The sequence below is a fragment of the Varroa destructor genome, unplaced genomic scaffold (assembly GCF_002443255.2).
Source record: "Varroa destructor unplaced genomic scaffold, Vdes_3.0 BEIS01000001.1, whole genome shotgun sequence".
NCBI lineage: Eukaryota > Metazoa > Arthropoda > Arachnida > Mesostigmata > Varroidae > Varroa > Varroa destructor.
The window spans coordinates 37,757,962-37,785,803 of NW_019211454.1; the positions used below are offsets into that span (position 1 = coordinate 37,757,962).

Here is a 27,842-nt window from a genome sequence, read left to right on the forward strand (position 1 = left end):
TATAACGTTTTACCATGAATTTATTGGTTAAGCGGACTTATTGCCATCATCTGTTGGATGAAGGGCCTGTCAGCTTTACACCGGGGTTCCCCCCATTCATCTGAACTCTTCTCTACTTAATTTTGGACGAACTAAAATGGGGTCATTTAGTGCTTTGTTCTTCGCGTTTTCAATCGTCAGTCTGTCAGTTACACAAGGTGCTTGGACCTGTTCGTCTTTAATCGAGGAAAAAATGTATCGATCTACTTCTGTTCCCTGTTTGATAACGATGTGAGCTCATGTCTGTTAACGTGTCTTTGTGTATGCTGAGAAGTTTTTGTGTTAAAGCCGGCGCTGTTCACCGATGTGCGTTTGGGATGAGATTTTCTACATCAGCATCATCAAAATCTTAATGATGAATCACTGATATTTGTTATTGTATTTTTATGATTACCGCGTACTTAGAATAACCGTCATGCCTCAGAACAAGTTTGTTGCATATTATTCGTAAGCTTTACTTTTTTTTGTTGCTGGTTATTGGCATGCTTTGATTTTTACCGATGCGTATTTTTTGTGTTTGTGCTGTTTGTTCAAACGAAACAAGAAAACAGTTACACTGTATAGCCCTTAGAGCGAAAAAACGGTCTTGGTTACTGAGTGTGACTAAGATCTCAATTAAGTCACAAAGATCTGCCGATTACATAAATAAAGGTCAACAACTACAAGTCTGCCTGCAACAACTACGAGTAGGTATTTGCGGACACTTCCAAGATTGGATCTACATCTCAATAGTACGCCATCCTACCCCCTAACAAAGCATGCGTCTATATGGTAGTTTAGTCACAGTACGACGCGAGCAAATCCTCTTGTGTATGACAATAAGAAACTATTGACATAGGTCGTTCTAGCGACAAAAATTTGCACTCAACCGCTTAGGTACTCCTTAGGGACAAAAAGAATCGCACTACACCCCTTTTGTTATTTTAGTTATAGTTCCTGCAATTGCTCATGCAGAATCCATGACTCTACACTTCATCCTTTTTTGCTTTCCGAACTTTTTCAGAACCTAGAAGGCTTCCTCATAAACTAACGATAGTGTTTGACGTATCATCATGTTACTGTTTTAAACAACGTCTTTACTGTCTCTATAACTAAATCTTTTTTGCTTAATCTCACCTGCAGACGAGGCGGAGTTAAATAACGTTTCAACGACATTTGTCTACGTTTGTCTCATGTCGGCGGCACCACCTATACAGAGGTAGTTCTTATCAGGTCCCCTCGGCGTTAATAAGTATATAAAAACAAAAACATAATGATCTTCATCGTCGACTTTGTCTTCAACAAAAGCCTTCTTTTGCTGACAGCCTTTCCTTTCGTCCGTTCGCCTTTTCGTTTCGTGTGCGCAACTTCAGCCGGCTTCTTGTTATTTGATCTCATTCTGTGGTTTTAAGGTGCTCTTGTATTGCCTATGCTGCTGAGAGTTCTACTTTCTCCGGTTAAACCAATGATTTCCTATCGTTATAGGTTTTACTCATAATTGCAGCCCTTTACCTCTGCCAACGAGAGCGATCGCGATCTCGTCCAAAACTGTCGCGGAAACCTGCGTCCCCACGACCCCTCTCATCTCTGGCATCCTTTGTTTCCCGTGGTTCTCGTGACTCTCTGCTGTAGTCCCTCGAATCTCGTGAATCTCGCACTGAAGAATCCCTAAATAGCCGATGTGAAGCTGGCCTTTGATCCCTGCGGTCACGTTCGTAATCAGATCGATGGCCATTTTGCCTGTTGTCCTTTTCAAAAGACAATCGCTTGTGGCTGTTTCCGTTCACCCAGTCTTCTCGACATTTTCGTCCTTCGCCGCGGCTTCCGCCACCGCTTCCACCATTAGACGCTGTATTCCCACTATCTGTTGCTACTGTGGCTGTGGTTATTATCCCTTGTAAAGATGTGGATGTTGCTGATATTGCTGCTGTTGTAACTCTGTCCTCTTTTGACCGTTCGTAGCTCTCTTGACGACCGCTAGGACCCTTTATAATATCTTCAACCACTTTGTGGTTGAAGAACTCTTTGTAGTTTGCCAATGCGAGCGAGGCTGCCTGCCATTGCGCTTCTCTGCAATTATATGGGCAATATAATATACAAATTAAACGAGTATCTAAAGCGGAGAGAATAGGGAGCAATTAAAGTAGGGAGTGGACTTTGATGATGAAAATAACTATCTATATTACCTGTCATGCCTCTTATTCCTAGTAGATCTTGTTACAGATCAGTCGAGTGCAGCTGAGTAGCCTGAACCAAGTATCGTTTGGGAAGCAGCTTTTTGAAAAGCTTAGTTGTAATAATAATAGACTCACTTGATGCTATGTCCACTGGCGGTTGCCATTCGTCTGCCTCGAAAATAGACAGCTACGGTGTATCGTCGCGTGTTGGTGGGCCCACTGGAATCGATAACTTTGTAAAGTGGAATCTCAGGTTGACCATTGCTCATATGTCGCAAGGTTAGACAACATTGTTGTAGCTTCGATTTAGGATCATTCCAGTCTTGGTTGCGAATGAAATGTTCTAGACGCGGGAAAAATACTACTTGACAGAATCTTCGGCAGTAGTCTAGCCCCTTGTCGACGAAGAGAGCACCTAGGAACGCTTCAAGAATGTCGGCACGATCTTTTACCTTGAGACCGTTTTGTGATAACGGGTACATCGAATACTCCAACATTCCTGCAGCAATGAAACAAATTACAGCCCAATAATGATGCAGTTTTCTCTATAAATTGTGATGAGGTTTATTGAAAACAGATGCCCACTTTCGTCCACTTACCTAAGTCATCATGCACTACAGCCTGTGTGCGGTTGTTGACAATCGAGCTTCGGAGGAGCGAAAGATGCCCTTCATGATGTTCAGGGAAAAATTTGTACAGGTACTCAGAGGACACCAATTGGAGTACGGTATCTCCAAGGAATTCCAGGCGTTGGTTTGAACCACTACAAATCGTCGATTAAGAACGAAACTATTATAGCACTTCATGATTTATGCTTATATTATTACTGATAGGACGTTCAAAAGTAGGAATCATATTACTTATCTAAATAAAATTTTCTATATGAGTACTAATACAAATACTATTTTAGTACTAATAATACATTGTGATTATATAGCATTGCCATAATACGCCATACGACAGCCGGCGAAGTCATGTATGCCGTTCAAACTCACAGTGTGAGGTTGTTGAATCCAACGGAGCGATGGGTAAATGCCCTTGCGAGAAGTCGGATGTGAGTAAATTCCACGCCAATCTGCTTCTCGAAGTTTGTGAGTTTCTGAAGAACGGGATAATGTTCGATCCATCTCCGATCGCCATCTGGCTCTTGCAGCTGCAATGGGTGCCGGCGATAATTGCACCACCTTTCTAGAAGCTCGGCGCATTCCAAACCCCAATTCATTGCACGATGACCGCCTGCGTGTTGATTGGGTTAAATAATAATGAGAGCGCTCTTCGTTTTTGGAAACCAGTACTCTGGTTGCTGGGTTTATACATAATAATTAGTAATGGGATACGCCTGCACCTGATGGCGGGTTCATATTGTAGCTATCGTTGCAACAGTGATATACTTGTCTTGCGTTGAAAAAAACGACACCTGGACTAGATCGTCTGATTAGAAACTATTCACCAAAGATATATAAACAAAACAGACGAAGTCGGCGCCTGGGTATCGGAAAAAAATTTTCTAAACCGCCGTTCTGTTTGTCTTTATACATACTTGTGACCGTCGCACAGTTCGCGGTTGTAACAGCAGATGGTCTAAAAAGGGTCTCCCCGAAGACCCTGTCGACATGCTCAATACCATGGTCAAGAAAAATGGCCCCCATAAGTGCCTCCAAAGAGTTAGCCATAGCATGCTTGAGTTCGAGATCGTGGCACAGATCGGACCCGTGAGCATATAGCATGAACTCATCCAGTTGAAGTTTCTGCTCCAGTCAAGCACAAACGCAACAAAAACAATTTTTCTTATAGTATGCTTTCATTTCTTATTTGCTTGTTAGTAAAATTATCACCGTAAAGGGGGTTTTAACTATTGTTGTTATAAGCATATTATAACTGCTCACGAAATATTCATTACAGACCGCATGATACATTCCTTCTTAGGTAATTACCTTAAAATGCAACTCACATAGTCATCGAACGTCCATTAAGAATAGTTGCGCTTGATCTTACCCTCATGTTTGTTTTACGGAAGCCTGCACATTTTTTTTTATTTCATATGGTGTCCGTCATTATGGGCTGTTGGGTACCTTTGCTAGAACGGCGAGATGTTGATTCTGGACGATTGCGGCGCGATAGGTCGCCAGCCCACCTTCCTCAACATCGGGAAACATATGGAAGAGATGAATTGATGACAAGAACTCAATGACCGCGTCACCCAGAAACTCCAGTCTTTCATAGTGGTGCACAGTCGATGCCGTTTCAATATCCTTGGCCAGACGCGACATGATCGATAGAAGCATCTTGATACCTGGCAGCGACGACCCATCCAGATCGCAATATACGATCCACACAACACATACACACATTTCGCAGGAACACAAAACAGCAAAAAATCCGTCATTTTTGTTTTAGTGGCAAGCGACCCTTCACCATCATAGACGCTTCATGCGATAGATTTACAACTCCATTTTCTTCTTAGCCAGCAGCAATGTGGTGACATCAGTATAAAAGACAGTTAGCATCTGACAGAGAAGCAATCTAAGAAAGCTAGATATACAGAAAAAAAAACATCCTTCTGAGTGATTATAGCCCGAAAGATGGAAGTGTTTCCATGTTACCTAGTTCAGAGACACGCTGGACCCATCATGTCACTAGTTGTAACCCAGCGTTAATGCAGGTTGATTGTAAACTTGAATATCCACCGAGTGAAGTAGGTGCTGCTGGAGTAGCCACCTGAAAATCACCTGCCCTCAGAGTGCACTTTGACAAAGAGCACATGAGTTCAGAAGCTACTCCAACACTTACGCCTTCAATCCCACAGTGTCATTACGAAGATGAACCCGCATACGTCCCTATCGACCAAATCTCTATCTATCTCCAATAGTGCGTCTGACTGAAGCAAGAATGGGCAGAAGGCATTTTCGGGCCAGGGTTTGTTCTCGGCTGATTTTCGAGACAATCTTCAGATAAGCGGTTCGATATTTATCGAAGACTTTGTTTCATTATGTGACCAAAGGTGGGCGAACTGAAGACAATATACTCAACAGTCCTCTCCAGGTTTAGTCCATAACGGGTAATTACTCGGGAGCTGCGAAGGATCCAATAATGCTGGCTTGATCGACTTCACCGGGAATTGTTAAGTACATGTTATTTTTTTCCAATGCTTATTGTTATTGCAGTGTCTATGTCTGAACAGCCGCTACAAGGATAGGGTGCAAGTTGCGGTACCTTACATTTTCAGCTCCCCACAAACCGTAAAGCTAGTGCCAACGACACAGACACGGGTGGTTATATACACTGGTGTCTAACGGAGCTATAAGTGATGTTAGCTAAACGTAAAATGGAAGCTTAACCGTGAATATGCATTCGTCAGAGCCACTCAAGAAGTGCTGGAGGATCAAAGTCCAGAAATGTAATATAGTAAATGTGGCAAATCTTCACTATGCGTGGATATATGTATCTACATTTTAATCATTAAATTATGAGCTGTGATTTTTGTAGTAAGCCGAAGAAGATCGTAACAAATTAGGTTGATCTAAACAGTGTTAAACTCAATTGAGTAAAGTACAACAATCTTGTGTTCATAATATAAATGCATAAATAAACACTATACTTTGTAAGACACAAGCCAGATGCGTATTATGTTTATAATTCTTATCTTTTAAAGATAAGTGTTCTACAATTAGATTAGATCCTTTGCTGCTCACGCAAGAACTTGCCGATACTTCACAAGTACCTCAGTAAAAGAAATCTGTCAATCAAATTAATAGGATGCTTTTATATGTACTAAGCAAAAATCATTTTTTCTTGGGAGACGGAAGGATTAGCCCAACACGTGCTTTTCTAGTTGTTTTATTTGTAGCCAATATTAGGTGCCTGCATTTGACGTCTAGTATGCCGCTCTTGCAATGAATATTTAAATGAATTACTAATGAAAATTCCACAAGTGCCGTATTTGCGTGCGCCCATGCCGAGCCGAAATCCGCTGTACGTGTGTATGTAGCGCTGCAATATCAATTAACAAGTTTTATGGCTAACCTCTTTTCCTCGAATATAGGTAAAGTACCCTGCGATCCCCGTACTCCGGCTGACGCATTCCGCAGTTGGTCATTGAGTTACGCGCATGATCTGGATTGGTTCCGAAATTCTCCCTGTATGAGGGATGCGTAAGCGCCAGCTGGAATACGAAATGTAAGTTGGATACAAAAGCACAAAGTCAGATATGTAAGATTATTTGGCGACAACCACAATAGTAAGTATGCAGTTAAACTACGTTATTTTGTTCTGTAAAATTCTGTTCTTTCTAGTACAAACCTGTAACAGAAGTCGGTCATTAAATTTTAGCTTTAGGTTTTCTTCAAGCCTATATAGTGACCGATGGAAGCGAAGATGACCAATCAGTACTGGTACAACAAGCGCATGTTGCGCAACATCAGAGCGTAGTCCCGTTCGGTAAAAGCCTTCTGAGCTGAGAACGACCGTCACGTCGCGCTTGAGCTCTTGTGCCTGCTTCAAATCCTGCAACGCCTTCTCTTTTTTGGCCAATCGAGCCTTATCCTGGTAGTCGACTTTCGCCTTGGTGGCCAGGTACTTTTTGAGTTTAGTTAGCTCCTTAAGTGCTTTTTGGTATTTGGGATTGCCAGCGTAGCTTAGTTGTGCCGGTCGCATTCCAAAATGAACAATAACAGGGAACTGTGTTGAGTTCTCTAGCGACGGCTCGCGGTCGAGTTGATCTACTCGCAGTGAGCAGGGCTTCATACCAGGTCGTGTCACTAGCTGACCCTTGACCTTGGCCTCGACCATGTCAATCCAAGCAGCTGCGTCTAACTTCGCTAGTTTCGGAATCCCTTCACGCGAAACCAACGGGCGGTTGTTCTTGAGCAGGTGGCCGATTATCAGATTGAGCGACAACAGCTCCTTGCCTTTCTCCGGTAAAGGGCGCACAAAGCGCGGCATCACATGGAACTGCGGACAGCCTTCATTAGATGGCTGATCGTTTAGACGCCAATTGATGTCAACTAATTCCAGCAACTCCTTAAATAGATAGTCTGACAGAAGGTCGAGTCCCCGCACAGTGAAGTTGCTAGGGAACTCCTCAGGTATGTAAGCGATCAGGTATTCAATATTGTATCTGGAATATGACAAGTAATGAAAGAACTTATAAGGAACTTGCTTTTCTTTTTAATATTATTATTACTATTCTATTCTGAGTGCATAATATATGCCCCATAATGAGATACTTAGGCAGGTAAACGCCTCGAAATTTGCTCGTCTTTTAGATTTGTTTTCCTTCTTTAGGGGAATATACCTTATTATCCTGCATGAAGGCAGGTTGTCAGGTAGCTTGTAGTGAGAGAAGAGTGAGAATCCTTCGAAGATGAAGTCATGGTTGTCGTGACGAATTACCGTAGGGAAGCGTTTGAGCGCAAAATTTGTCCTCGGGGTGATGGCAACGCGGTAGTGGAACAAGCGACCGGCGTTGTTCGAGCTTGGATCGCAGGCAGGTGAGGGCGGCGCCTCTCCAGGGAATAGGTTGTGACGAATTCCCGTGCGTTTCGCTTTCACACTACACCGACAGAGCGGCCCATCATTCATCTGAAAAAAAAACAAAATCGTTATTGCAAAGCCACTAGATGAGTCAAACTCACTACTTAAATCCTAATAACGCTCGCTAATACGCCTCTTAGAAAACAAACTAATTTATCACTGTAACAGTCTATTAGATTAACCTTGTCCAATACGCTAACGTCAACTTTACCTCCCCGGGATCGTTGAACCAGAGCTCTTCGTGTAATCGATAAGGGTGCTTCTTCTTGAGTTCGAGTTCAGTGACGTTGTCCTCCTCTTCCGATGAACACCACTCGGTATCACTTGAGTCACTGCTGCTGTCACTTGACAAAATGATTCCAGTTTTTGTGCCATTTTCTTGGCGATTTTGTCGCTTCTGCTTCTTTTTATAATGCATGCAAATGTGTGGCTTTCTTTTAGGTCGCTCATACGGTGCCTGAGTAGATCGTGTGCGTTCAGCGCGCTTTAAGAGCTCCTCTTCGAACTCGGTTAGAAGCTTTTCAAAGCGTTCGGTCGATCGGGTTTCCTCCTTGCGAAGCTATCATGTAACAAAACATTTGTATCAGGTTAAGATATTTTGTTGAACTCGGCGAAAGGCTTACAGCGCACATACACAGAATTATTAGATTTAGTAACCAGCTTTTTTAAAAGAAAATAAACTTCTACAAAGTACCTCGTTGTTGTTATCTTTGGTAAAATAGAGTTCTGCTGGGCAACATCTTGTATAGGAAGCGATTTCCATTCGATAATCCTCTTCGGAGATCTCTTTGGTGCCCACTTCCCCCTCATCTGAGCTATAGTTGTCGGACGAGAAACGGAATTCCTTCTCTTCTTTTTCCTTTTCTCGATCCCTTGCCCTATCTGATTTAATGCTCCGATGATCTCGATGTTGTCTCGAACCTGTCCTCGGAGGTAGAGGCGGCTGGTGACGATAGTGCGAAGAGTTGCGCTCGTTCGGTGTGGTACCGTTAGTTTCTCTACTATTTAGCTTCCTGTAGCTGGCCGAACGTGATAACGGGCGCCTGGATCGCGAGTCATGGTGACTTCGCGGGGGGCTCCTTAAGATGATTCACGATAAAGCAACAGAAACAGGTATTAGCGCATACTAGGGAGCGTAATAAACGCATTATGAAAAATTAATGTTAAATTAGAGTGACAAAGGCACACATATGCTTAATATAAGTGCACTTACTTATTATTTACTCGATGGCTCGAGCTTCGATGGCGCTCTGCGCGACAACTCGGGCTTCTTGATCGCTCGATCTTTAAGGGCCTCTTCAATGGACTTCTAGAACGGTTCGACCACCGTGATCCACGACCCGAAGGAGACCTACGGGATTTAGAACGACTCCGTGAGCTATAGCTAGGTTCCCGTTTACTGAAAATGTTGCACCATCGACAAAATGAGATCAATTACGTTTTTAGAGATTGTGTATAAAATTATACCCTACCTGTAAAAATAGCGAATACCGTGCGTGTGTGTGAGAGTGGAATAAGATCCAACTTAGAGGAGTTGGAAAATCGCTCCGAATATTACGTGCATTATTATTTATTATACTACTAGGAGGTATGAACCTCCTAGTAAAATATACCGAAGTAAATATGTTGTCCATTATAAATCAATGATACATAAATATTATGATAAGCATATAATTATAAGATAATAAAATACATTCTATTTATTTCTAAAAGTCACATTTTGAGGTTAATGTCGGCGTAGTTGTTGTAGTCTGTTGATGATATCCTGTAAAGGCGGCTATTCGGATGATGATTATTATTTTGCAGTGGTCCGGAGACGGTACAATCTACTTTTGAGGCCACTGCATTTCCATCGTAGCGCAAACGGGCATCATCAAAGCGAGCCAGTTCATTATCCCGCGGAACCGGGGTTCCAGGTACAACTTGCAGAAGTGACGATGGACTTGTAACGGGAACTGGAGATATCAGTGGTAGCGAGCCCACAGTTGATATAACTGGAGAAGCCGATGGCGCCGGTGTCCAGAGACCAGCTAGTGCGCTGCTCGTGGGAATATGGCCGTCAGTTACGCCTATAAAAAAAACGAGTTAACATTATTGTGACGTACAATGTCGCTACGTGGTCTAAAAACCTTAGTTACTGTCGTTGCTATATACAATTAAAGGGTTAAAAAATGTAGGTGAAACTCGACATCCCAAAAGAAGGTTACGTTTCTTACAGGCTGATAAACATAATTACGATCGTACATTACGGCGCTAACTAGTGAAAGAGACGCAAAACTACAGCTTTGTATCCATAATCCAAATAATAGAGTAAGCATTGGCATAATGGATATAAATGCAATATCAAAAAATTGTATTCGTTATTATTAGTCTCCTCCATAATATCTTTAGTTTACGTTTCTAAAGTTCGAGTTCGCGATAGATAAATACCTGCCGCTGCGGCTGCTACAGCTGCTACAGTCGATGCTCCATTACTGTGCTGTTGTTGTTGCACCTGTTGCTGTTGGTGGTTTTGTGGTTGCAAATGCTGCATCCGTTGTTGCATTGAATGCTGAAGATTCAATTGTAGGTTAACATTGGCAGCGGCGGCCAGACCTGGTAGATGTTTCCCAACGACGCCATTTTGCATCATCATGTCATTCATCATTTGCGGATACATTACGCCCGCAGCCGCAGCTCCCATGGCGGCGGCGCCCATACAACCGCCAGCAGCCGCCATCGTCGCCTGGTTGACGGCCATTGTTGCCGGATGATGGTGCCCGGCGGCAGCTGCAGCCGCATTGAATTGATTATTAACGACGGCTGCATTAAGACCAGCCTGTACCGCCACATCCGGCGATACATGTACTAGTGGCATTCCCATACCGCCTCCTACTGCAGCACCCATACCGCCCATACCAACGATGCCAGCGCCACCAACGCCCAGATGTCCAAGGTGATGATGGACGCTGCTCATCGTGCTCATTTGGCCGACGCCGAGTTGGGCCGCTGCAGCAGCCGCTGCCATGCCACTAATTCCACCCGCTACACCTGCAGCTAAGAGACCAGGCGGACCCAATAATGTCGCAGGCAGTGTATGAGCCTGGGGGGGCTGGTGTGATCCAGACGCGGCCATCTGCTCGAGAAGACACGGCTGTTGCTGATGTTGACGCGGGTGTTGCTGTGGTTGCTGCTGTTGCTGACTGTGTTGCTGCTGTTGTTGATGGTTGTAGTGCTGTTGCTGATGATGCTGCTGGACACCAGCAAGCCAGCGGGAGGTCGCTGTGTGGGGATGCTGACTGCTGACGCTGATGGCTGCGTCGACAACAGCCGCATCTACGAGGCCGCCGTCGCTGTTCTGTTTATACATCTGCGAGAAAACAAAATCAAGAAGAAAGTAAAGTTTAGGACTATAGCTTGAATTAACTTGAAAAACTTATCCATGTAATATAATAAGTAGCTTGTGGGGCCTCTTCCTTGTCCGCTTACGTTCACATGCAGTGGACGATGACGATAGAATTGCCCTAATTAAGGGTACACAGGCGGTACTGCTTGTGACAACTTCACTTTGGTGTGGATATGATAAAGCGTGTTATATAATATAATAAAAAAAAAAATTACTAGCCAATCTACACGTACATAGTCACTCACATAAACTTATAGCCGTGAGAAACAATAGCAAGCAGTTGTGTAGAAGACGTACGACAGACACACATATTATTATTACTATTATTATGATAAAAATTAGTCATAGGAAATTGTGGCTGTTGAGCGTAAAATCTTGTCAGTTAAACATAAATTGATCTGACTCATGCTATATATCATTGGAGGTATTTGCATGGCGACCATTACGATGTAATTAGCCGCAAGGCCTATCATAAGCACATTATTTATTAATATGAGAACGTTTAAACTACGGAAGATGATGAAGTTAAGTTAGACATGTGCAAACTCCAATAAGGGAAACAGTGTCTGCAAAACTGCCATAAGCATTCAGTTGTTGTAGCAGATAGTCAGCAGCTTTTACGAATGGTAAAGGCCCATAGACGTTCTGATTAAATCTAGCAAAGATAAAAACGACACTTGGGTTTTTTTTTGTAAGCGCCGATTACTGGAACTTCTCTAAAATAGAGTCTAATAAGCTGTTTTTGTAACACTACCCTAAAAACAACACCGGTAAAATAACATTGGCTATAGTTCAAGGAAAGCCGTCTTTAACTTAGAATATAACAATAATTAGAGCGCTATATACTCCGTTTCATATTGACAAACGTTCTAGGTAAAGTAGAAAAACAGTGTAATTTTTTTAATTTAAACACCACCCAAAAACTTTGACCTACGTATATAACAAGGCAATTCCAGGAGCACGTACCTTATTGAGAACAGGCCGATGAGTGAGTCAAGTGCGCTCACTCAACTTTTTACACATCAAATAAGTACAACAAGTTTTAACAAGCTATTGCTAAAACTTGGTGTACCTATTTGGTGTGAGCCTAAGTGAGCATAGAATCAAAATCATTGTGATTTTGTGATAAAAGTCGTACCTAGATTAACTTCACAATAATGACAGCCTAAACACGCATAACACACACCCTTGTTATAATTAAACAGGCGGCGTATTTAAATGTGCTCCTTCCATTTCATGTTGCCTTGATAAAGCCACTGGAGGTACCCAGTTTTAAAGGGTAGTTTCTTTAGCAAACAAGTGCAGTTGCGTAACTTTGTTTTGATATAGCTTTTTTTCGAAAATTACTCGAAGCATAGCTTTAGATCGATTAGTTTACCCAGTCCGATTTACTCTACTGACTTAACTACTGTAAATTAGACGAGTGTAACTATAACTGTTATCGTATATATGGCTTCCGTTTATAAAGCCTCATTGAGAGCTACTCCAACGCTAGTCTCACGCAAATTCAAAGAAACATGTTCAGTTCATCAGATTCGAATCACTCTTCTTGAAGCCCTATCGGCAACAGCGCAGAGTTGAATAACCACCATAAATTTTATGTCCAAAGAAGTTCCATTTCTTTGACTTCTTCTGACTATCTAAATTCCGCACGTGTCTTTAAAATTAGCTCATAATATCGATGTGCCTTTTACGATATTTATGCTCAGTACCACCTATATGTTTTGGGGTCTACGTTTGGTACTCAAGCCGTTAAGTATTCCTTACTGACGGCTGGCTCTTAGCACGGAACGAAGTATGTCTACTTCTGGGTTCGAACCCAGACCATCACATGTCCTCAAGTTTAGTAGGCGAATACATTAGCTACTGCACTACCATAAAGACCATTTATACAATTTGGTGTAGCAAAATCGCACCTATGTATCAAACTCCTATCTTCGTTCTGTACTAGCAAATCAGCGCAATTCATAAACGTGGCTTTATCTTTGTTGCACATCGATTTAGTGCACAATTGAGCTTGGCACTTCGGCACACGAAAGAACGGACAAGAAGGAATATAGGAAATCATTTATTTTTAATGAGTGACAGAAAACTCTGTCCAATAGCCATGGTAGATGGAGTCAATAGTCACCAATAAGCAGATCTAGAGCTGGACTAGAAGGCCCCGAAGGGGCCGCCTATTTCGCTGCTACACGAACCTATGGGCGCCGCCGTGACCTTCCACAAAACACTTCCCCTAGCCCGCAGTCATCTCCAACACCTCCTGCTCACTTAGAGCCCACCGCCAGAAAAATGCCTTTTGAAAAAGGTTCACTCCACAACACAACGTCGCTCACTACCTAGAAACAACAGAACATCTACAGAAAAAAAGTCGGTAATTCGGCTAATGTTTATCATGTGTAGAATGATGATCTTTGACACCCTGAGCGTGTGACCGGGGCTTCGGTGAAGTGCTTTCGCCACTACAGCGAGCAGACTGAACCACAGGAAAGCTGCGCCAGGGGCGCGCGCCAATTTTCAAATCCTTACGCTCAAAAACTCAACGCAATTGCACTGCGTCTTTCCCGTCTGTTTGCTGTATAGCTTGCGTACTTCCTTTGGATGGTCTTTATTGGTTATGCCTGATATATCTATGCAGTAATTTAACGATGCCTCTACAACCTTGAGAAAATACTGTATTAAATGCTAAAGTTAGTAATTATAATCACGTGGGTGAATAGATTAGTTGCTAAATGTAAATTCGAAATGTTTCTATTTCACTTTATGTAAGAAAACGTTTATCGGGTTCAATTTAGAATAATGCAGGCTTTTTAGTTATTTCTGCTGCTAGGTGAGTGTTAAGAAGCGAGTAAAGAAAGTTATTTATATGCTTATTTAAGAACAACATCAATTTAGTAAGACGTATCGATATGATGACAAATCAATGGCTACGCTGATAAAGATACGTAGAGAGACATCAGAAGATTTTGAAAAATGTGCAAAAATTGTGGTAGATTGGATTGGAATTCGCCTATCGGATCGAACCGCACGACTTCAGTCGCTTATGTCGTTTTGTGGCTGGGCAGGTCGATAGGCAGCACAGACTGACAACTATTCACGGTGATAATTGTAAGCTGACTCTTTATTTAATGTATTCATTCTATTTGAATAAAACAGCGATCGTGTGTGGATCAAATGTACTTATCTCTCCATCATTTCAGAGCGCTCTGGAAGCGCATCACGCCAGTGACGCAGCTCGCCATTAACAACACATTGTACATGTGTCGCTAAAATACGCGTCTATGCTTTATGATCAGAAGTAGGCCGTATCGATTATTGTACATATTTTTGCAATACTAAATACATGCTATCACATAATTCATTTTGTCGTAACTATATATATTTTTCTCTCAGTGTTTACACATTCGTGATGCTAGAAAATCCAACAAATACAAATATTTGGAAAAATTTTCATGGTTTCCAATTTTTGACAAAACTACAGGGTGATGAAATCGCTTTTTGTTAACGGGGAAGGTAGGTTGACAGTTAATAGTGTTTAACCTTTACCATTTCAACAATTTCCTCAGCTTTCTTTTGCTTTTTTTGATGCACGATACCATGCTAATGTCACAGGTAGAAGTTAGCTATAAGGATTCAAAAGGTGAACATTTTAAGGGTTTGCTAAGCTTCTATAATAGACAATCCACGAAGAGACATTTCTTCTACTGCATGCTGCTGGGTAGGTTTTTATGTGAGCGTAGGGAGCAAGACAGGAGCGGGTCGTGATAGGCCCTCCCGCCCGTGCACAGCAGTCATCTAAAACATGCTGAGGATTAGAACGTTAAATGCAGTACGGACACTCTTCAGTGATACCAATTTTTGCAGTCACCAGTGAACAGCCTCGCTCGGCCATACGCCAAAAATCTCAATGTTCCTCTTTGGGTATTTGCTCACGGGGATTATGCCATTCACGCTCCTCTCATTCTTATGGCTATGGTCACCAGAGATCTAGACATAGTAATGTCGACCAATCTGGCTTTCAGTGATCAACTCACATACAAACTTCGTTTATAATTGTCAATATAATTCATAAATGCTTTGTTATTTGGAGTTCTTTAGTATATGTCCGCCTATACGGAACACTGCTTCTTCCTAATTCGCTATAATGCTGCTCCATTTGTATGATCACACACACGTTTAGAGATATGATGATCTATGGAGCAGAAACCGCAGTATATGTAGTGGAATTCGTCTTTAGATATAAAGACGAACTTATTAATTAGAATTAAATAGAATAAACTATTCTAGATTGTCACGTATTTAAAGCAGTCGAACAACTACAACTTTGTAATGTTTGTATGTTACATTGATTTTTCCATTTAAATAAACCATAGCAACTAGACGACTTCTAAAGCTCTAGACACCTTAATCGGAGCTTGCATGAATTTGTTGGATAGTTTCGATGAGTCGTTGTTTTTGTACCTTTATCACTTAACACTGTTTAGTCAACTTATGCATCATAGATTATCCGTTTCACGCTTTTGTTTCTCTTTTTTGATGTTGCAGTTGCCTCTCCAAGGCACAAAGTTTTTCACCACCAACGCTTCGCTGCAATTTCGGCTTATATCAACTATGGGAAAAATATTTTGTCAGATTTTAGAGCCACCCGAAGGAACAAATGGAACGAAATTGAACACAGTTATCGAAGAAACAACTTTGCGCGAGGGTCACGCTTTTTTCGGCAGAAGGCGATGGTCATAGCTAAGATATGGCAGCGTCCGCGGCTAAGGACAATAGAAAATGGTTTGGTATTCCTATGGAGAACTACTGTTAGTCCAAATTTGTTTATGTCACAGACTCAACAACACGTTTGCTCTACAAGCTCAGAACACAATTCGAACTACCTTCGAAAGAACAGTGACACCCCATCTTCAGACATAGACAATGGCAGCTTTTGCATAGAACGCGGTCATATTTTTTGGCGGAGTTTGATATGGCCCTTTGGGTATCCGTCCTCTTGAACCTCTTGAAATTTCAATTAGGCAGACATGACATCAAATAGATCTGTATTGTTCAGGGAACTCCTGAAGGAGTTCTATACTAAATAATTGAATTGCTAAAATCGAAACTTTGACCAATAGGCACTCGTGCCTTGTGTAAAATCTTTGAAAACTTTTCGGTCTTTAAAGGTCCTCTTAGTACACTAACAGGAAGTCGGTAGACGAAAATGGAAAGTGGCATAGGTTCACCGATACGTTCCATGACTCATTAAGACACTCGAACAGTGGGATACGGTTTATCAGTAAGACAGCTACCCAGAAACTAAGAAATCGTCCTTTCTGTGTTTAAAGATAGTAATTATTTGTTAAAAATCGCATACGTTACAGATTATTCGCGTAAAAAATAGCTAGAACTTACAGCGAATTGATCGTAAGGGTCTGTTTCTCTGCGGACAACTAGGGAATTGAAATCTATATATATATATGTATATATATATATATATATATATATGGGTTGTTTCATGCCAGTCATTACCTCAATACATCCTATTCTCTTAATCTTCAACTCCTTGCCTTAGTGAACTGAACGTTGTCATACAACGTTGAAGACGTTTTTGACTGACATATATCTTTGCACATGTTAGGCCGATCAGAGAGTGGACTCGTTTTCTCAGCTCACTTTGCATATTGTTAACTTCTGAAAGTGACCAACCTTTACTACTAACGTTGTTTCTTTAGCATTACATGACTTTGTTACACCGTTCTGGCACTAAAAAAGGACGAAGACGATGTCCTTCAGGCCGGGCCGAACAGATGAAGTCTATTAAAAAAAATTTGGACTACAAATCGGGTACAAAAGAGTTTCCCATTTTTGGTTTGTCAAATCTCCTCGGGTCGTCACAGTCACACAGGCTCTAACGTCGTTATTCAACGAAATAATTTTGTATCGTTTCTAATCTTTTCAGGATCTTTTTTAAAATAAACTTTTCAGTCCGACGACCAGGTTCAGTTCTGATGCGCCATTTTACTGAATTTCAAACGACAGAATAGCTTTTCCTATACTAATAAAATGTTTGAACCATTGTTTTTGCTCATCTTTCTATCCTTAATACTGATAAATAGATGTGATTTTTGTTCCGTTAGTACTGTCGTAGGCAATGGCCCTCTCACTGAGTTCACCCTTCCCTGATCTCTTCGGATTCATGCTTATAAACCTAAGACGAATACTTATTCACTGAAGCCTGCAGTTCATCGACATTCGCTTTTAACGGCCATCTAATGCGTAAAGTGAGATTTAGGTTGAGATTTTCGGCGTTGAAATGTTAGCAGACGTCGTCACATGGTGCCTTGCTGAATCCTCGTTATTTTAGCTGCACGCTCACCAGTAAGGAAGTAATATAGAAAGCCGCTGGGTGAGATATGCACTTACTTAGAACCACGCTTTGGTTGGAGACAGAACGTATTTAGCTAAAATATAAATAGTGCAACAACCAATGTACGGTTCAAGTTAAGAGAAAGGATATGCTGAGTTTCAAACCAAATGTGTAACGATAATATTTGCATAGAAAAACTTCAACGTTACCAGCAATTACTTTCCGATTGGTCAAATTATAAATCTAAAAGAGAAACCACATTGCACAAAAGCGGATTCTACTGTATATACATATATATCTATGTACGGATTTATAAATTGGCGGGCAAACGACAGAGCCGCTGATCCAGCGGACTTTTCCACGTTTCTGAACATTTTTTTATTATTTGTTGAAAATTCAGTGATAAAAAAGCCTGTTCTGAATATCAACATTTACAGTCCTGGATTGTGAAATCCTTGAGGCGTATATGCTACTCCAAAGTTTTTTTTATTCATGCCCATATTAGATATTCGATATTTTGGGCACGTTTTAAGGTTGTCATCTAAGAGGGCTTAAAATTATTTTATATAAGGAAACCTTTGAGGCGGTCTTATTATAACTTTTAGGACACCGTTAGGAAAGTCATGAGGTGCGTGTCTTCAGTCGCATAGCGACGGATCCTTCATATTTGTCATTCTGGCCAGCATTATTGGCGTTTTTCCTCCTCTTACCAGACATCTCGACCCCTAAAAGGCCCAAGGAGAAGTGTGAAATGATCGCGCTTAAGTAATTAATCGAAATTGCTGACTTGTGTAGATTCATATGGCCCCTAGCAGGATTCGCATATGCAAATGTCATCGCGCTGATTTCATATATATTATAGGATTCGCATATGCAAATGTCATCGCGCTGATTTCATATATATTATACGAGCTGTTAATAATACAATATAAAAAAACTATTATAGTACCAAAATTAGATGCACGAGAGGTGTTTCCTATCCTAGACCTAATTCGGTGTGGGCTGGAATAGCTAAGTGACGCTAAGTAGTAAGTCAAATTATTGTCAGTATTGGGAATTCCCTGTCGACCCATCTACGAGGCTGCTGTCCCTGATTTAAACATGAGGTATGCAATGTATAATGCTTAATTAGTTAAGCGTTAGATATAGTCGTATTAGGCTGTAAGAGTATATAGTGTAGGTAGCTAGTTATAAGTTTACTGATTTGTAGGTTCCCACCTTGCACATTAAAATCATCCTGAACGAATTGCAGAACTATGAACTAATATGTTGTACGGGTATATCACTAGTATCGCTTTCAGCATTCAGACTGTAGGGGAACCAAATTCGACCATGTTTCAGTGTCTGCTACCGTCTGTTCAATACCCGTCAAATATAAGGGAGAAAGGAGGAACTTCACTGTTATCGGTCGTCCGAGCATCAGGTGCCAGCACGGTGCGCTTCGAAGGTAAACTCCTCCACCCAAGTTAGTGCAGCAGCAGTAAATCAGCCTGCAGCTGGGCAGGCAACCTTTTAAGCACTGGGATGTTGCCACTTTTACTGTTGCTGCTGTTGCTAAAGCTGCTGTTATCAGCAGTGGTATAGTTATAGCCGTATGCTCGGAAGTTGCTTGTTTAGTTCGTGGTGTCGGTGTAGTAGCTCCATTTCCGTTCTTTTGCTTGACGTTTGCTGAACCAGAGTCTGGCAGTCGTTCGAGCTGCTGCTGTTTTTACTAGCGGCAGTGCAACGGCACGAGCAGAAGGTCGGTCGGTTGGTCTGCCGCTCCGTCGACCGCGACTCACGAAGCGTGAAGTCGAGTAAGCGTGGCTCGACGCGGTTGGTCCTCAGTGGCACACCCGTAATGAGCAGTGAGTGGTGTGTTCCGCTGTTTGCTGGCTTCAGCTCTGGATTTGGTGACGGTGTTTGTCTTCGGCTGCGGTGTGAGAGTGAGTGAGTGTGTGGCGCACTGCGCTTTGCGGCACGATGGCTGGCTGGCGTTGCGCTGAGCGTTGCCTAGCGTCCATGACAACACTGAGAACGACGTTCAGGCTTTCAGCGACGCTCCAATAGTTCCATGGGCGTCTATTTGAGCCAGGCAGTCTAGCAGCCGGCATCGGTGTTGCCTTTAACCGCGGTGCGGGCTACAATGATGGGTATCGAAACGAGTACCGCGGCAAAAGCGATACTGTTGACTGTGGATCACGGTAGCGACAATGGCGACAGACAACGGCGAACACTAGCGAATGAGTTAGCTAGTGCGGAAAAACCGTTGTCAGAGCGATGAAGGCAGATAAGCAGGCAGGTAGAAAACAACAGGAAAGAGGGCTAGCGAAACAGCAATAGAAACTGCAGTAGCGGCTACGCCGTCAGCGGGGGCAGCGGCAGGGCAGAAGAGAAGTACGCCAGTCCTTTTTTGTTCTGGCAGTGGCTGTCTGTTTGTCTGTATGTGCGCCGCTCTTGGCTCTGTGCACACGTCGCGTGTGCGGGAGGGAACGGTGCAGGCAGTCAAGTAAAGGACAGGACAGCAGCTACTGACGTTCTGCGGCCACACTAGCAGCAGCAGCAATAAATGAAGAGGTGGCAGCAGCTGGTGTTCAACTTGGTTGTCTGGCGTTTCGGTGGCACTTGAACAGCATAGCACAGCACGGTTTGTTCTTGTTCTCCTTCGCATCCTGATGCTAGCGGTTCCGTTGCAACAGCATGAGTAGACATAGCAGCTATTCGTCACTAATGCTTTTCTGCCTTCGTTGTCGCCGCTTGCTATTGGGGCTCGTTCGCTTCTGCCACTGGTGTTGTCGGTGAACGGAGTGAGTGGCTGCAGAAGCGGTCGCAGCCCGCCGTCACCGCACCGTGTTCGCTGCCGGTTCCACGACCGTAAACACAACGCCGGCGTTGCTGGCGCTACTGCTGCTAACTACCATCACCACCACGACGACCAGCGGTAGTATTACCACTGTTACTCTCTCCGAGTTGTGGCTCTTTTCGTTGATCTGCGTCCCACCGTCTTCCAGCGCGTTGTAGCCCGTACCTATCGACTGCTGGACCGCCGGACACACAGACGGGCGGACAGACGACAGGCGAACAAACAAAAAATACCATCAACACATCATAGCCAGCTACAGCACTGCTCGTAGTAATATAGTAATACATGCGACAACCTGTAATGATCCCAGGATAGATCTATAGCGGTGGCAGTAGTCAGCAGTGATCATCATAACATACCGGAATAGTGGCACTAACGAAAATTCACCTTGGTAAGCCCGCCGTTGATCCGAGCATTCTGCGTCCTATGTGATAATCTGTTCGATATGTCTGTATATCATTGGTACTATCATACCAGGTTGAGTTGTTTTTGGTGTATTTAGGTTCTTCAGAGTTGTGCGGCGGTCTACGGTTCAGGACATACGGTATAGGCCGACATCGATGGCATTGATTGCTTGTTGGTTCCAATTCGAACCGCTCGCCGTTTTAGCCCGCCCTACTAGACGTCACCCAGACCTTGTGAACGTAAAGGCTACCGTCAAGCATTAGCACTAGCCTGAACTGTGTACATACTATATAGCCAGAGTGTGTGTAATATCTGTTGCTCGACGCTCAGCCAGCAAGAAGAATCGTTGTTACGACTGATACATTTCATAACGTTTCGTACGGACCCAACGAGACGGAGAATAAAAAACCCAAGTAGAAGAGAATACGGGGGAGCAAACGAGTGTATGTATGAATAGCTGTGTATGTGTACTCAGCAAGTTGATACGGCAGAAGAAACGCTCTGATAAAACGTTAACGGTGCGAATAGGGTCAAAACACGTTTCGGAACTTAATTTTTGAAACCCGCATGCATATTGAATCATTGCTAAAGGATACTAGTATTCTCTGACAGGTAACTTACCGCCAGCTGATACGTGCTTGTGTTTACCTCTATGCTTTATGGTTGTTCATTATTCATTGTTAATTATCTCGTTGCTATCTTTTATTCACAAGATTGATCGATTAAAAACGGAAGGGAGCAGAAACGGAGAGAGAGATAGAGACGTCATTGACGTGAGAGTATCGTGCCATTGACTGAGTGCTACGGCGCTGGCTCATATTAAAAGAAAACTCTTTTTAAAAAGCTTTATTGAATATTCACAGAGATGGAAAACAACGAAGTGTGCCGTGCATCATATACTCATAGATAGACTGTCCATGTAACAGCCTTCCTCTTGTAACTCCGCTTTATCTGTTTTGCCTTGTCGGCATATCAGGTACATCAATACGTGACCTATCCTAATCGCATGGCGACGAGAATGTTCGTATCGTCTGTATGATCATAATGGACCGACACTCCCAATGGATACTTCAGCATCCCTTCTCTTGGAGTGGTCAGCGGCAAACACAATGAGGCCGTTCAGGGGGCAGCTAGACGCCGTAAAGGTTGTCTCTACTAGAGAAAAGCAAAAATGTGTGAAGCATAGAGAATAGCAAAGGTGTGACAACAGTGTGACGTTATATATAGTGACAGCTTGCCTGCTATTACATCGACGGTAAAAGAGGTGTGGCTGAAGTGATGGGCACGCAGTGGAACGTTCAAGAGTCCACAAAAACGCACATACCTGCACATCCAGAGACACAGATTGTTGCATGTACACACTGACAAGGTTATCTGTCTTTAATTATACATAGAAAAGTGTTATATACAACTAAAGCAAATGGACATCGCAATTTTCAAGCAATCGCAAATGAATTATCAGGTGCCATGTATTCTCAAAGCAAACAGTGGGCCAGATGAACCCACTTAGTCGGATATACCCTATTTAAGAAAAAACGAAACATTAGAATACGGTGCACTAACTAAAGTATTAGTGTGTTATACGAAAGCTGGCTAGATTGTTGTAGCTGAAAAAATCTCGTATTATCAATGATACCGTAAAGTAATGACATATTACGGTACATGCTAATTAAAGTTAACAGTTTCCGATTGCCGGGTAGTTACAAACTGGTTCATGTGTGATCTAAACGCATTAACAGTAAAAGTGACAATGGTTGGTCTACGTCGTCAATGAACGCCAGCAATGAGATGAATTTCCATATTTGTAGTAAGGAATCATGCACACGCTTATATCTTTTCGCTTGCAACGTTAACATATTGAAATCATGACAATCTTGCAGCAAGTGGCCCGAAACATACGATACTTTAATAATTGCAGTTCCAGAGCCACCCTAGAACGAACGTATCATGGGTTGAGTTGAGTCTATTTTTCGTTTGGCATTTTGATAGAAATGCTCGAGAGAGTTCGATCAACGTTACAAATCACAAAACGTTTTTTAAGTGAACATAGTCGTATTCTATGCACTGCGCCAAAAATTATTCATGAAGGTATATATTAGTCAGGCTATAGCAGTCGATTTGTCCTTTTGTGTACCGGCGTAATTAATACAGAAGTTACAATTCTATACGATTCATTTATATAAACTCGGCAAACAACTATTGGCAAAAATGATGTATATGCAAGTGATGTTGAAAAAAGAGCCGGTAAAATACTTCATGCGCTTTATGGGCACATTTCTTTAAAACATCATAGGATATGGTAAGGTTTTATCAGCCAGCAGTTACCATGTAGGTAATTGCCGACTCTTCCGCGTGGGGTTAAATATATATGCTACATTCGTGTTATCCACTAGGATTGATCAGATGAGCACTGTAACGCCTCATAATTGGGGCTGGGGTGGAATGATAGCGGTTATTTAACAGCCGGTAATCTTAACAGTACGTGCTGTAACTCTGTCTGCCGTCACGTAAACTGACGTGACGGTACATTCAATAATAAAGCGCACACAATTCACAAATCGTCTGTCCTTTAAATCCGTCCAGCAAGCCTTGGTGTTCTGTCCGTGCGGGTTAGAAAACAATATATTGTGCGTCTGCCAAAATCTCTTTGAGTGAAACAATAACTAACAGGAAAAGTAGAAGGCAGTCAAGAAAGACGCTAATCTCTCTTTGGCACAAGATTTCAAGTACACGTTTTTTGTAAAAGGTTCCGATACCATTTTCGAGTTACTTGGAGTCTTCCAGCCATAAATCTCGCGTACTCCTACAACAGAGGTCTCCAGCGAGATAGCTGAGCTAGCAAGAAACAACTCGAACTTTCCTCTATTCTGATCGAATTATACTGTGCCATTGTTCATGTGAACGTCATATCTACTTTTGGATAAAACAAGAGTTAACTAAGACTGATACATCCTAAAACGGCCCTGAAAGAATCAATGAGCGCTCGCACATTGCCATACCTAACGCTGTTCCCGATAATAATCGTCAATATGCGAAGAGCTTTTTCGCGATTACCACATGATGGCACAACGCGATGAACATACGATGCAATAAGATAACTTGATGTTTTCACGTTCCGTGACTACTCACAAGCAACAGCTGGTCTACAGTGCTTTTTGATATTCGATCTCAATAAAAATAGCCATAATAACATATCGAAGTGTCGGAATAGTGAAAGAGCTAGGTAGGGTTCCCATTTAAATATATTCAAATTCGTTTAGGGCCCGCTGAGGCCCTCCGAAGTTACTAGATCAGCTAATGTCCTGCCTGATTTAGAGACAGCATGCTGCAGCTGCAGTGCGTTCGGTCACTCTTTCTTTTTCGAAATTATCGTGCATCTTTACGGTGCCATTATAGCGTTAGTATTCCAACGGCGACAAAGCCGGCGGCATTACTGCCAAAGCGATACACGATGACCGTACACTCGGGTTGCCGAGCGATGCGCCGCGTTGTTGCCGCCTCTATAAATTCCGATTCCTGCTGTTGTTGATGATGATGCTACCCAATCGATTCTGGCCGTGTCGTCTCCGCCGCTGATGGTGGCGGATGCTTTAGATCAGAAGCCAACCGCAACAATGCAAGTTCTCTCGATAGGGAAAGCTCGCTAGCTGTGGCGTGCACTGTTGGCAGTCTGCTCCAATGTCTTCTGCTCCAGTGTTGTTCTGGTGCGTATGTGAGCGAACCCAACGGAACCACCAAGAACAAGGTAAAAGCTGATCTTATCGGGAAGTCTACCATGCTGGAAACATGCTGCCATAGCAACTAACGAAAAATAAGAGCAACTCCAGTAACGCTAGTTGGAAGGCAGCATGCGGCAAAGTGATACAACAGCCCCGGTGGGGGTCTGCAGAAGAGAATCGACATTATTTCCAGTAATAATCAGAGCCAGCTACTTTGTTACTGACTGCACTTTGCGGTGCTATGGATTTGCTTCAGATAACACAAATGTATATACATACAATATGCTGATATACACATCAAGCTGTACAAATGCTACGAATAAAAAAGCAGTGGGTTAGCTTTTCTATGAGAAGGAGCCAATCTGCGTAGAGGCATCGTCGGGCAGGTGGTGATGGTAACAATATTCAACAAAAAGGAAAAGATTGAAGGGGAAAACACGAGGAAGATAATAAGATAATTCATTCAAAGGCAGGGTGGCCCGGGTATGAGCTAGCTACCGGCAGCGAAATCAGTGAATGTCAACGTATTCGAATGTATTCTATGAATAAGGTCGCGTTTCTTGTGAAGATTTTACTTTGACTTGTAGCCCAAGGATTGCAGCCAAGGACAGTTCCAGCAAATTAGCTGAGGCGTTCGACATTTTATGTAGACATCGAGAATAAGTTTTACAGTATCTCAGTTCTACAATTAGCATTCAGGCTAGTCTTTAGTCGGGTGACACCTTCTCACATCCCCATAATGTACAGCAAAAATTCCAATATGATCATACAGAACGACAAATGTATGTGTAGACATTGCGCTTTTTAACGAGGTTTTATTTGTAACAACCTCTCATGCAGGATACCGCTAGCAGCGAAAGAATGAAGCCAGCTCGAAACAACGACTTCAAGTAACCGCTCGCAACACAGGTAAGTCCTTATACATATATATATATATATATATATATTATGATATTGTATACATACGCTATTTGAAGTGTCCTACTAACGAAATTAGATAATGGACAATTTTTAATGCTATTGCTATTGTGTCTACATATTTGAAGAAATGTCTGTAGGTGACAACCGTAAAGTCTTTTTTTTTTAATTTTCAATATATTCCGGTTGCCCTTTGTCTTTGATTTTACTGCATTGTTTGCCAGTTTATTTATTGGTATTTTTGCTGTCGTTTAAGAAAGATATTTCCATCCATTAATTTATTATGATAGGTTAACCGTTATTTTCAGAAGTACGTTTTTAGCACTGACGAGTAGAGAAAATACGTAGAGTGTACATACTGCTAGTAACTATTACCAGCAAAAACCGTTTGAAGGCATTATCGCCGTAAACAAAGAAAGTTCTTTATCAGAGCTCGTTTTTCCAAATTGATTGCACTAATTATAGACTGTCATTTTGTCAAAGGCCAGTGCTTTCATATATCTTTGATGGTCTTCATAAGCGTTCACACTTTTGAAAAATACCAACCTAATCGCTGAGCATTAACTCTCTATATTGAACGATATCCTTACTTTAAAATTCACTATAATTTGATGGCATAACCAACAAAAGTAATGCTTAATACGTTTGTTCAGGTAGGTAAAGATATACATGTATCGCATTTCGTTCATTGATGGTGGATACGTTAAAAGTTTTCTCGATCCCTTAAGTAGCTCTGGCAAGCTTTATATAGATATATAAATATATATACGTTAATTTTTAATTTCATTCTGCCTATGCCCCCATGTACTCTTGCGGAATAATGTTCAGATAAACTGCGGCCCGCTTTGAAGTTATTCGCTGAACAAACTCCTTAGATTTCTGCGGTCCAGACGGCCTTGTGTCTCTCGCTTGTTTACAGCTTTTAGGACATTGCAGACATGACCGACCCTGAGAGCTCTTTGTCTCACGACGGTAAACAGCTTTAATTTGCTTTTATCTATTTCAACGTATATTAGAAAATTTTCAAAACATTTGATACATGTTGAAGCACAAGCTGAATATTGAAAGATAACCGCAAAGAGTGTTGCGAAAAGCTAGCAAGAAGTGGCTCAAATGAAAGGGACTGCCGCTCAGAAAAATAGCGGACTCTGAACGGGGTGCCTAACATTTTGTGGGCTAATAGACAGTCAGGTTCACTAAGTCATAGACATCCATATTTATGGCTCAAGAGCAGAAATATTCGTTGGTGCGGTTTTACGCGCTTCTTTATAAATAACGTATTTTTAACGCAAGCGAGCTGACAACGTACTATGTTATGCCAAATTCTGCGTTTTTTTTTTTGACATAGTTCAGACTCGGGCTTGATCCGTCAGAATTATAAATGGTCGTCTCACGGCCACTTCCTTCGCGGAATTATTACCATCATCATATTACCAAAGGGCTCCGTAAGCAAGTATTGGAAATCAACTTATTTCTTTATTGAAGTCAAAAGGCTTCTGTATATGAAGCTTTATTAGTTATTTTGTTCTTTCTTAACTATTCTTGGTGTGTTCTCTAACATTTTGTTTTTTGCCGATGCGTGTCATCATTCAAGCCTGATCAAGTTGTTCTAGTTTATCAAAGTTAACTGCGCTAAAGTAATTGTCAATGGTTTCACTAGAATGAAAGTTACGATAAAAGAAAAATTCTAGCGAATTTTATCTTATTGAAATCGACGGAAATAGAAGATAAATTCTCTCTTGGCCAAACATAATGACGCCAGAAAGTTATAACCGCGGAGCATTTTCGAACTTATTATAAACTAATTATTATAATAGTAGATAACACGAAAAAAATGGTGGTAGTTAGGCTTGCGTCTCGATAACTTTAAAAGCTGACTGAACTATCGACACCTCAGGGTATAAATAAGTGACCGACTTATTTTCTTTTTTTATTAATTTTTCCTAGATCTCTTATAATAGCAAAATTCAACTAGTGACTTTCTCCCCACGTGAAAAAGCTTGCTCACAAATGCAGCAGTAGTCCATTTTCGCTTAACTTCTTCCAAGCGGCACAGTCGTGCCTTGCACTAACCTTGCACGCCTAGTACATCTCCAAAGATTAGATCACCTTCGTGTACGAAAGACGTTGACACATTAGTATATACAACAGAGATTTACAAGAAAAAATGCAGAACCGATGATGCAAATTAGACAATCACTAATTCGATCAATATATCTGTCTCTATTCATAAACTTTATTAGGTATATTAGTGCCGTATGAAAGATAAGCATCGGAGGCTTGTAAGCGTTTAGGTCTCAAAGACAACAGGCCTTAAGCAACTTAAAAATCCATATAGATGTTAATAAAACAAGAGGTTTCGCTGTATTCAAGTTCATTTGACGCCTTCGACAATATAATAAAATACTTCGACAAAAAATTCGTGACTTACCCTAAAGATATAGTTTCCCAAATTAAAGTTCCATATTGGCATGCAGGAATATACGGTCTTTCC

General features: G+C 41.9%; 2 protein-coding genes across 11 annotated transcripts in view; one reads left to right on the forward strand and one right to left on the reverse strand.

The window, feature by feature from the left end:
- Positions 1-469: 469 nt before the first annotated feature.
- On the reverse strand, positions 470-12,098 carry drosha (ribonuclease 3 drosha). Its single transcript, XM_022815341.2, has 15 exons — positions 12,079-12,098; positions 10,158-11,076; positions 9,445-9,796; positions 8,941-9,126; positions 8,422-8,806; positions 7,939-8,286; positions 7,489-7,775; positions 6,495-7,311; positions 6,219-6,357; positions 4,268-4,488; positions 3,736-3,943; positions 3,191-3,431; positions 2,795-2,958; positions 2,331-2,694; positions 470-2,088 (listed from the first exon to the last, which is right to left on the reverse strand). Exons 2-15 carry the CDS (start codon positions 11,074-11,076, stop codon positions 1,527-1,529), a joined length of 5,193 nt encoding a protein of 1,730 aa, XP_022671076.1. The 5' UTR covers positions 12,079-12,098; the 3' UTR covers positions 470-1,526.
- Positions 12,099-18,957: 6,859 nt separating this feature from the next.
- The window catches only part of ck (unconventional myosin-VIIa ck), a 71,127-nt gene continuing 62,242 nt past the window's right edge, over positions 18,958-27,842 (forward strand). For 2 of the 10 annotated variants that reach the window (XM_086978155.1, XM_086978156.1), the window contains exons 1-2: positions 18,958-21,323; positions 25,271-25,339. The gene's annotated coding sequence lies outside the window, so the exon portion shown is untranslated. Of the gene's footprint in view, positions 21,324-22,058; positions 22,081-24,106; positions 24,457-24,496; positions 24,623-25,270; positions 25,340-27,842 lie in introns of those variants that run through there. The other 8 variants (XM_086978146.1, XM_086978147.1, XM_022815300.2 and 5 more) reach the window with 8 other exon arrangements.

Coding starts and splice junctions, on each gene's coding strand:
- drosha (XM_022815341.2), bottom strand. CDS start 11,076: ATGTATAAACAGAACAGCGACGGCGGCCTCGTAGATGCGGCTGTTGTC. Junction 9,127..9,444: donor GCCGACATTAACCTCAAAAT/GTGACTTTTAGA, acceptor CAACATTTTCAG/TAAACGGGAACCTAGCTATA. Junction 3,432..3,735: donor GAACTGTGCGACGGTCACAA/GTATGTATAAAG, acceptor ATCAACACGCAG/GCGGTCATCGTGCAATGAAT.